Source organism: Teleopsis dalmanni, unplaced genomic scaffold (assembly GCF_002237135.1).
Source record: "Teleopsis dalmanni isolate 2A unplaced genomic scaffold, ASM223713v2 unscaffolded_contig_0639, whole genome shotgun sequence".
NCBI lineage: Eukaryota > Metazoa > Arthropoda > Insecta > Diptera > Diopsidae > Teleopsis > Teleopsis dalmanni.
Window position 1 is genome coordinate 1 of NW_024032021.1, and position 12,366 is coordinate 12,366.

Here is a 12,366-nt window from a genome sequence, read left to right on the forward strand (position 1 = left end):
AATGAATTGCCTGATTAAAGGGTTACTTTGATAGAGTAAATCATGTGGTTTACCATATTCATTATATTTAATAGAATTAAACTATTCCTAAAAGAATCAAAATCTTATGTGCTTCTTACACTAAAATATATTTATATGTATATATTAAAATTATTTTTATTAAATTTAAAAAGATAAGCTAATTAAGCTAATGGGTTCATACCCCATTTATAAAGGTTTTAACCCTTTTTTTTTAATTTTTATTAATTCATCTAAAATTTTATTTTTTTTAATTATAATCATAGGAACAATAATTACTATATCTTCAAATTCATGACTAATAGCATGAATAGGATTAGAAGTTAATTTATTAGCCTTTATTCCTTTAATTAATTATAAAAATAACTTAATATCCTCTGAAGCTTCTTTAAAATATTTTTTAATTCAAGCATTCAGATCAGTTATTCTTTTATTTTCAATTATTCTAATTTTAAAAAATAATTCAATTAATGAATCTTTAGAAAAAAATTATTTAATAATCCTTTCTTCTTTACTAACAAAAATAGGAGCCGCCCCTCTCCATTTTTGATTTCCTAGAGTCTCAGAAAGATTATCATGAATAAATCTAATTATTTTAATAACTTGACAAAAACTCGCCCCTTTAAGTTTAGTCTCTTATATTAGAAATAATTATTTAATAAGAATAAGAATTATTTTTTCTGCTATTATTGGAGCCATTGGAGGATTAAACCAAACTTCTTTACGAAAATTAATAGTTTTTTCTTCAATTAATCATATCAGATGAATATTAATTTCAATAAATTCTAATAATATAATATGACTAAATTATTTTTTATTTTATTGTTTTTTATCCATTACATTAATATTAATATTTAATGTCTATAAACTAACACATATTAATCAACTTTTCATAATTTTTAATAAAATAAAAAATTTTAAATATTTAACTTTTATAAATTTTTTATCTTTAGGAGGATTACCCCCCTTTTTAGGATTTTTACCAAAATGATGAGTTATTCAATATATAATTATTAATAATAGAATAATATTATTAATAATTCTTTTGATAACTTCCTTAATTACCCTATTTTTTTACCTTCGTTTAACTTATTCAGCATTTATAATAAATTTTTTTGAATCAAAAATTTTATATTATAATTTAAACAAAAATAAGTTTAATTTCATTTATTTAATCATTTCATTTTTTCTAGATTTGGTCTTTTATTAGTTTCAATAATTTTTTATCTTTATTAAATTAAAGGTTTTAAGTTAATGAAACTAATAGCCTTCAAAGCTGGAAATATGAAATAATTCTTAAGCCTTAGTATAAAATACACCGTTAGAATTGCAGTCTAAAATCATTTATTTGACTATAAAGCCAGCTATTGATTAAAAAGAAATAATTCTTATAAATAGATTTACAATCTATCGCCTAAATTTCAGCCATTTAATCAATCGCGACAATGGCTTTTTTCTACTAATCATAAAGATATTGGAACCCTTTATTTTCTATTTGGTGCATGAGCTGGTATAGTGGGAACTTCTTTAAGAATTTTAATTCGGGCAGAATTAGGACACCCAGGAGCTTTAATTGGAGACGATCAAATTTATAATGTAATTGTTACAGCACACGCCTTCATTATAATTTTTTTATAGTAATACCAATCATAATTGGTGGATTTGGAAATTGATTAGTACCTTTAATACTAGGAGCCCCAGATATAGCTTTCCCACGAATAAATAATATAAGATTTTGGTTATTACCTCCTTCTTTAACTCTTCTTTTAATAAGAAGTATAGTTGAAAACGGAGCTGGAACAGGATGAACTGTTTATCCACCCTTATCTTCTATTATTGCTCATGGAGGAGCTTCCGTTGATTTAGCTATTTTTTCACTACATTTAGCAGGAATTTCTTCTATTTTAGGAGCTGTAAATTTTATTACTACTGTTATTAATATACGATCTTCAGGAATTACTTTTGATCGAATACCTTTATTTGTTTGATCTGTTGTAATTACTGCATTATTATTATTATCTTTACCTGTTCTAGCAGGTGCTATTACAATATTATTAACTGATCGAAATATAAATACTTCATTTTTTGACCCTGCTGGTGGAGGAGACCCAATCTTATACCAACATTTATTTTGATTTTTTGGGCATCCAGAAGTTTATATTTTAATTCTTCCAGGATTTGGAATAATTTCTCATATTATTAGACAAGAATCAGGAAAAAAGGAAACTTTTGGATCTTTAGGAATAATTTATGCTATATTAGCTATTGGATTATTAGGATTTATTGTATGAGCTCATCACATATTTACAGTAGGTATAGATGTTGACACCCGAGCTTATTTTACGTCAGCAACAATAATTATTGCTGTTCCAACAGGAATTAAAATTTTTAGTTGATTAGCTACAATTCATGGAACCCAATTGAATTATTCTCCTACTACTATATGAGCTTTAGGATTTGTATTTTTATTTACAGTTGGAGGATTGACAGGAGTAGTTCTAGCTAATTCTTCTGTTGATATCATCTTACATGATACCTATTATGTTGTAGCCCATTTTCATTACGTCTTGTCAATAGGAGCTGTATTTGCTATTATAGCTGGATTTATTCATTGATACCCTCTATTTACAGGATTATATATAAATGCAAAACTTTTAAAAAGTCAATTTATAATTATATTTATTGGAGTAAATTTAACCTTTTTCCACAACATTTTTTAGGATTAGCTGGTATACCTCGACGATACTCAGATTATCCAGATGCTTATACTATATGAAATATTATTTCAACAATTGGATCTACAATTTCATTATTAAGAATTATTTTATTTCTATATATTATTTGAGAAAGTATAATTATAAACCGACAAATAATTTACTCAATTCAATTAAATTCTTCAATTGAATGATTTCAAAATTCTCCTCCTGCTGAACACAGATATTCAGAATTACCATTATTAACTAATTTCTAATATGGCAGATTAGTGCAATGGATTTAAGCTTCATATATAAAGTATTTTACTTTTATTAGAAATTTCAACATGATCAAATTTAAACCTTCAAAATAGAGCTTCACCCTTAATAGAACAATTAACTTTTTTTCATGATCACACCTTAATAATTTTAGTTATAATTACTATTTTAGTTGGTTATTTAATATTTATATTATTTTTTAATAATTATACTAATCGAAATTTATTACATGGACAAACTATTGAAATTATTTGAACTATTTTACCTGCTATTATTTTATTATTTATTGCTTTTCCTTCTTTACGATTATTATACTTATTAGACGAAATTAATGAGCCTTTAGTTACATTAAAAACAATTGGTCATCAATGATATTGATCATATGAATATTCTGATTTTATAAATATTGAATTTGACTCTTATATAATTCCAACAAATGAATTAAATATTAATAATTTTCGACTTTTAGATGTAGATAATCGAGTTATTTTACCTATAAACTCTCAAATTCGAATCTTAGTAACTGCTGCAGATGTAATTCATTCTTGAACAATTCCAGCTTTTGGTGTAAAAGTTGATGGAACTCCAGGACGTTTAAATCAAACTAATTTTTTTATTAATCGTCCTGGATTATTTTATGGACAATGTTCTGAAATTTGTGGAGCTAATCATAGATTTATACCTATTGTAATTGAAAGTATTCCAACTAACTTTTTCATTAAATGAATCATAAATTATTCTAATTCATTAGATGACTGAAAGCAAGTACTGGTCTCTTAAACCATTTCATAGTAAATTAGCAATTACTTCTAATGAAAAAATTAGTTAAATAAATAACATTAGTATGTCAAACTAAAATTATTAATTAATTAATATTTTTTAATTCCACAAATAGCTCCTATTAATTGATTAAGTTTATTTTTTTTATTTTTTATAATTTTTATTATTTTTAATATAATAAATTATTATTATATACTACCTACTTCATCAAAATCATTAAGTTATAAATTAACAACAAAGATATTTAATTGAAAATGATAACAAATTTATTTTCTGTTTTTGACCCTTCTTCAAGTATTTTTAATTTTTCTATTAATTGAATTAGAACTTTTTTAGGAATTATTATAATCCCAATAATTTACTGACTAATTCCTTCTCGTTATAATATTTTATGAAATAACATTTTATTAACCCTTCACAAAGAATTTAAAACATTATTAGGCCCTACAGGAAAAAATGGATCAACATTAATTTTTATTTCTTTATTTACAATAATTTTATTTAATAATTTTATAGGATTATTTCCTTATATCTTTACTAGAACTAGTCATTTAACATTAACTTTATCTTTATCTTTACCATTATGAATTTCATTTATAATTTATGGTTGACTTAATCATACTCAACATATATTTGCTCATTTAGTTCCTCAAGGAACTCCTGCAATTTTAATACCATTTATAGTTTGTATTGAAACAATTAGAAATGTTATTCGACCAGGAACTTTAGCAGTTCGATTAACTGCTAATATAATTGCAGGACATTTATTATTAACTCTATTAGGAAATACAGGTCCATCTTTAACTTCATTGATTTTATCAATTTTATTATTTAGACAAATTTTATTATTACTTTTAGAATCTGCTGTAGCTATTATTCAATCTTATGTATTCGCAGTATTAAGAACACTTTATTCCAGAGAAGTAAATTAATGTCAACTCATTCAAATCATCCATTTCATTTAGTAGATTATAGCCCTTGACCATTAACAGGAGCCATTGGTGCAATAACAATTGTTTCAGGAATAATTAAATGATTCCATCAATATAATATATCATTATTTATTTTAGGAAACATTATTATTATTATTACTGTTTATCAATGATGACGAGATGTCTGTCGAGAAGGAACATACCAAGGCTTACATACATTTATAGTAACAACAGGATTACGATGAGGAATAATTTTATTTATTTTATCTGAAGTTTTATTTTTTGTTTCATTTTTTTGAGCTTTTTTTCATAGAAGTTTATCTCCAACTATTGAATTAGGAGCTTCATGACCACCTATAGGAATTTCCCCTTTTAATCCATTTCAAATCCCATTATTAAATACAGCTATTTTATTAGCTTCAGGAGTTACTGTAACATGAGCTCATCATAGATTAATAGAAAATAACCACTCACAAACTTCCCAAGGATTATTTTTTACTATTTTATTAGGAATTTATTTCACAATTTTACAAGCATATGAATATATCGAAGCCCCATTTACAATTGCTGATTCTATCTATGGGTCAACATTTTTTATAGCAACAGGATTTCATGGAATTCATGTTTTAATTGGAACAACTTTTTTAATAATTTGTTTAATTCGTCATTTAAATAATCATTTTTCCAAAAATCATCATTTTGGATTTGAAGCAGCTGCTTGATACTGACATTTTGTTGATATTGTTTGATTATTTCTTTATATTTCTATTTATTGATGAGGAAGATAATTAAATTCATTATTTATCTAAATAATATAAAAAGTATATATGACTTCCAATCATAAAGTCTATAAAATATAGATTAGATAATTTTATTATTAACAATTATAGCAATAATTATTTTAACAATTTGTTCTATTGTAATATTTTTAGCTTCAATTTTATCAAAAAAATACTTAATGATCGAGAAAAAAATTCCCCCTTTGAATGTGGATTCGATCCAAAATCTTCTTCACGAATTCCATTTTCACTTCATTTTTTTTAATTACAATTATTTTTTTAATTTTCGATGTTGAAATTGCATTAATTTTACCTATAATTATAATTTTAAATTTTTCAAATTTATTTATATGAAGAATAACTTCAATTATCTTTTTAATTATTTTATTAATTGGTGTGTATCATGAATGAAATCAAGGGATATTAAATTGATCTAATTAAATGGAAAATTTATTTTAGGATTGTAGTTAAATTTAACATTTGATTTGCATTCAAAAAATATTATTTTATGTAATCTATCTTATAAAGAATATGAAGTGATACATCACATTTAGTTTCGACCTAAAAATTAGGTAAATTACCCTTATTCTTAATATTAATTGAAACCAAAATAGAGGTTTATTACTGTTAATAATAAAATTGAATAAAATTCCAATTAAAGAAATATGATGAACAAAAAAAAGCTGCTAACTTTTATTTTTAATGGTTAAATTCCATTTATATTTCTATATTTATTTATTAGTTTAATAAAAACATTACATTTTCATTGTAAAAATAAATATTATTATTTATAAATTACTAATTTTAATTCTTTAAGTATTTAAAGATAACATAAATCTCCCTTACAACTTCAACGTAATACTCTAATTATAAGCTATTTAAACACCAAATAACAAAAAATATTAGTACAAAAAAAATAAACTTATTAATATTATAATTAAACTATTATTCTGCAAAATTTGATTAAATTTTGAATATCCCAATAAATTTTTATATAAATAAAATCCTCCAAAAAATTCAGATCAACCCTGATCAAAACTTTTATACAAATTTTTACCTAAAAATAAAAAATTAAAAATTAACCCATATGTAACAATATTAGGCATAAATCACATCGAACCAAAAAATAAAGAAATAAAATAATTTTGTAAAGATTTATTGAAAAAATATAAAGAAATTTTTGAAATATAATATCCTACTAATCCCCCTAAAATACACACAATTAAAGTTAATAATTTTAATAAAAAAGGTAAACAAATTATTGAAGGGGTGCCAAATAACAGTCAATTTAAAAATCCTCCACCAATAATTCTTATAAATAATAAACCAGATATTCCTTTTAATATAATTCAACTATTATCTCTCAATAAATTTAAACTATAAAAATTAAAATTTCCAACTAATGAATAATAAACTAAACGAATTGAATATCTAACTGTTAATCCTGTAGAAAAGAAAAAAAGAAAAAAAGAAAATATATTAATATAACTCAATGATACAATTTCTAAAATTATATCTTTAGAATAAAATCCAGCCAAAAAAGGTATTCCACATAAAGCTAAATTAGCAATATTAAAATATCTACATGTAAAAGGTATATAACTTCTTAATCCTCCTATTAAACGAATGTCTTGTAAATTATTTATATTATGAATAATAGCCCCAGCACACATAAATAATAATGCTTTAAATAAAGCATGAGTTAATAAATGGAAAAAAGCTAATTTATAAAATCCTATAGATAAAATTCTCATTATTAACCCCAATTGACTTAAAGTAGATAATGCAATAATTTTTTTTAAATCAAACTCAAAATTAGCTCCTAACCCTGATATAAATATTGTCAATCCTGAAATTAATAACAATCTTTGTCCTAAAATTGTATCTCCAATTAATAAATTAAACCGGATTAATAAATAAACTCCAGCAGTAACAAGAGTAGATGAATGTACCAAAGCTGACACAGGAGTAGGGGCTGCTATTGCTGCAGGTAACCAAGCTGAAAATGGAATTTGAGCTCTTTTAGTTATTGCCGCCAATACAATTAATATACCAATAATCAATATATTTATATCTAAAATATTAAATTTTAATAAAAAAATATAATTTCAAGATCCATAATTTAATATTCAAGCAATCGCTAATAATAAAGCAACATCTCCAATACGATTTGATAAAACAGTTAATATACCTGCATTATAAGATTTTACATTTTGAAAATAAATCACTAATAAATAAGAAACTAACCCTAAACCATCTCATCCTAATAAAATTCTAATTAAATTTGGAGAAATAATTAAAAATATCATTGATATAACAAATAACAAAACTAATAAAATAAATCGATTAATATTTATATCTCCTGCTATATATTCTTTTCTATAATAAATTACTAAAGACGAAATTAATAATACAAAACATATAAAAATTAATCTTATTCAATCAAATAAAAAAGTTATTACAATTCTAATTCTATTTAAAGAAATTAATTCTCATTCTAAAAAAATTGAATAATCATGATTAATAAATATTAAACCAAAAATAAAAGAAATAATTCTTAAATTAATTAATAATCAAAATCTTATTCTACATAAAGATAAATTTTTCACAATTTAAAATAAAATTTTATATTTTTGACACCACAAATCAATGTTTTAATTAAACTATTTAAATATAATCAAAAAAAAATTATTTCACTTTTTATAATCAATAAATTTAAAGTAACCCAGTGTAATAATAGTAATAAAAATTCTCGTATATTATTTATTCTAAAAGAATAAACCCCTGAATAAATTTTTCCATGTTGTCTATAAGAATACAAATATAAAGTATAAGCTGCTCTAAAAAAGATAAAAATGATAAAGCAATCATTGAATATCAAGATCAACTTACAATTCTATTTATTAAAGAAATTTCTCCTAATAAATTTAATGTAGGAGGAGCAGCTATATTTCCAGATCTTAATAAAAATCATCATAAAGTTAAAGAAGGTATAAAATTTAATAACCCTTTATTAATTAATAATCTTCGTCTACCTAACCGCTCATATCTAATATTAGCTAAACAAAATAAACCTGAAGAACATAATCCATGACCAATTATTAATCTATACCCTCCACAAATTCCTCAATTTCTTAAATTCATAATTCCTGCTAAAACAATCCCTATATGAGCAACAGAAGAATAAGCAATTAATGACTTTATATCAACTTGACGTAAACAATTTAATCTAATTAAAATTCCTCCAATTAAAGAAATTCTAATAAAAAAATAATTAAATTTTAAACAAACAAATGAAATAAATGAAAATACCCGTAAAAGTCCATACCCCCCTAATTTCAATATAATTCCAGCTAAAATCATTGAACCAGAAATTGGAGCTTCAACATGAGCTTTAGGTAACCATAAATGAACCAAAAATATAGGCATTTTAACCAAAAAAGCTAAAATTATCGAAAAATATAATAATTCATAATTAAACATATAATTACTTAAAAAATAAAAATTTAAATTTCCTAATTTTTCATATAAATAAAAAATTCCAATTAATATAGGCAAAGATACAAATAAAGTATAAAACAATAAATAAATTCCAGCTTGTAAACGCTCAGGTTGATACCCTCACCCTAAAATTAATAATAAAGTTGGAATTAAACTCCCTTCAAAAAATAAGTAAAAAGCAAAAATATTTATTCTAGAAAAAGTTAAAAATAAAAAAAATAACATAAAAATTACATTCACTAAAAATAAATTAATATAATTTTTAAATTTTTGAATTTTTTCACTTGCTATTAATATTAATGCACAAATTCAAAATCTTAATAAAATTAATCCATAAGAAATTATATCACATCCTAAAAAATAAGAAATACTTATAAAATAATTTATATAAATATTAAATAAAATAAAAATAAAACTAATAAAAAATAATATATTTTGAACCATTCAAAATATACTATTTAAAAAACAAATAGGAACCAAAAATAAAATAAAAAAAATAAATTTTAACATTATAAAATTCTAAATGATTGAAAATAATCATTTCCATGAGTACGAATTATAGAAACTAAAATAGAAATTCCTAAAGCTCCTTCACAAACTCTAAATGTTAAATATATTATTATAAAATAATTTCTATAATCTATTATATTTATATAACTATATAATAAAAAATAAATTATTAAAACAATAAATTCTAAACTTAATAATATAGATAATAAATGCTTTCGATTGAAAATAAAAGAAAAAATCCCTATTAATACTATCATACAACAAAATAATCAAAAATAAATTATCATTTTTTAGTTTTAATAGTTTAATAAAAACATTGGTCTTGTAAATCAAAAATAAGAATAATCTTTTAAAACTCTCAAGAAAAAAGAAATAATTCTTTATCATAAATTCCCAAAATTTATATTTTAATTAAACTATTTCTTGAAATCTTACATATATTAATTTTATCTATAATACTAATTTCAAGTATTACATTTTTATTTTTAAATCACCCATTATCTATTGGATTAATATTATTAATTCAGACTATTTTAGTTTCAATAATCTCAGTATCAATAATTTCAAAAACATTCTGATTTGCCTATATTTTATTTTTAATTTTTTTAGGAGGAATATTAGTTTTATTTATTTATGTAACAGCAATTGCTTCAAATGAAATATTTTCATTTTCAATTAAAATATTAATATGAACAATTTCACTAATTACAAGAATTTTATTTTTATGGATTATTTTTTACAATTATATTAATATAGATATATTTACAAATAATGAATCAATATTATTAATTAATTTAAAAATTTTAATTAAAGAAAATTCATATATTTTAACTAAACTTTATAATTATCCTACCAATTTTATAACAATTTTTTTAATAAATTATCTTTTAATTACTTTAATTGCAATTGTAAAAATTACTAATATATTTTTTGGACCAATTCGATTTATAAAATAAATGAATAAACCAATACGAATTAAACATCCACTTTTCAAAATTATAAATAATTCCCTAGTTGATTTACCAACTCCAATTAATATCTCTTCTTGATGAAATTTTGGATCTCTTTTAGGATTATGTTTAATCATTCAAATTTTAACTGGATTATTTTTAGCTATACATTACACAGCAGATATTAATATAGCTTTTAACAGAATTAGACATATCTGTCGAGATGTAAATTATGGATGACTATTACGAACTCTTCATGCTAATGGGGCTTCATTTTTTTTTATTTGTATTTATCTTCATATTGGACGAGGAATTTATTATAATTCCTACAAATATACACAAACTTGACTAGTTGGAGTAATTATTTTATTTTTAGTAATAGCAACAGCTTTTATAGGTTATGTATTATCATGAGGACAAATATCTTTTTGAGGAGCTACTGTACTAATTTATTAACTGCTATTCCTTATTTAGGTATTGACTTAGTACAATGAGTTTGAGGAGAATTTGCAGTTGATAACTCAACGTTAACACGATTTTTTACCTTTTACTTTATTTTACCTTTTATTGTTTTAGCAATAACTATAATTCATCTTCTATTTCTTCATCAAACAGGATCAAATAACCCAATATGACTAAATTCAAATATTGATAAAATTCCATTTCATCCCTATTTCACTTTTAAAGATATCACCGGATTTATTATTTTAATTATAGGACTTATTATATTAACTTTAATAAATCCCTATTTATTAGGAGATCCAGACAATTTTATTCCAGCTAACCCTTTAGTAACCCCTATTCACATTCAACCAGAATGATATTTTTTATTGCTTACGCCATTCTACGTTCAATTCCTAACAAATTAGGAGGGTAATTGATTAGTTACATCTATTGCTATTTTAATAATTATACCTTTTTATAATATAAGCAAATTTCAAGGATTACAATTTTATCCCATTAACCAATTTTTATTTTGAATTATACTATCCACTGTAATTTTATTAACTTGAATTGAAGCTCGATCAGTTAAAGAACCTTATGTTATAATTGGACAAATTCTAACATTTATTTATTTTTTATACTTTTTAATTAACCCTTTAATTAATAAATGATGAGATAACTTACTAAATTAAATGTAAGTTAATTAGCTTGAAATAAGCATATATTTTGAAAATATAAGATAGAATTAAAATTTTCTATTAACTTTACTAAAAATAATTCATATAAATAAATATATTTTTAACCCAACTATAAATAATAAAAAATTTAATGAATATGGTAAATAACACTTTCAAGATAAATATATTAACTTATCATATCTAAATCGAGGTAAAGTCCCCCGAACTCAAATAAATAAAAAAGAAATAATAACTAATTGAAAAAAAATATTAAATTAAATAAATTACATCCTAAAAAAATTACACAAAATAATATTCTTATAAATAAAATTCTCGAATACTCCGCTAAAAAAATTAATGCAAAACCTCCTCTTCTATATTCTACATTAAATCCAGATACTAATTCTGATTCCCCCTCAGCAAAATCAAATGGAGTACGATTAGTTTCCGCTAAACAAATTCTTAATCAAATAAAACCCATAGGAAATAAAAAAAATAAAAACCAAATATAATATTGAAATTTTATAAAATCAATTATATTATATCTTTCAATTAAAAAAATAAAAGATAGTAAAATTAAAGCCAATCTTACTTCATAAGAAATAGTTTGAGCAACAGCTCGTAAACCTCCTAATAAAGAATAATTTGAATTTCTTGATCATCCTGCAATTATTACAGTATACACTCCTATTCTTGTAATTCTTAAAAAAAATAACAAACTTAAATTAAAACTATTCAATCTTCTTAAAACAGGTATGCATATTCACACCAACAAAGATAAAAATAATGAAAAAATAGGAGAA

The 12,366-nt window shown here is 22.3% G+C and overlaps 1 protein-coding gene and 1 pseudogene across 2 annotated transcripts; one reads left to right on the plus strand and one right to left on the minus strand.

The window, feature by feature from the left end:
• Positions 1-1,691: 1,691 nt before the first annotated feature.
• Positions 1,692-3,735, plus strand: LOC119663606 (cytochrome c oxidase subunit 1-like; the record flags this gene model as incomplete). The annotated part of the gene is given in 2 exon segments (XM_038073216.1): positions 1,692-2,721; positions 2,724-3,735. Coding segments are annotated over 2 exon segments (1,296 nt in total), but the record flags the coding sequence as incomplete, so codon positions are not given.
• Positions 3,736-6,449: 2,714 nt separating this feature from the next.
• On the minus strand, positions 6,450-8,084 carry LOC119663605 (annotated as a pseudogene). The gene has a single exon (XR_005251055.1). The product of XR_005251055.1 is annotated as an NADH-ubiquinone oxidoreductase chain 5-like (transcript).
• Positions 8,085-12,366: the final 4,282 nt, after the last annotated feature.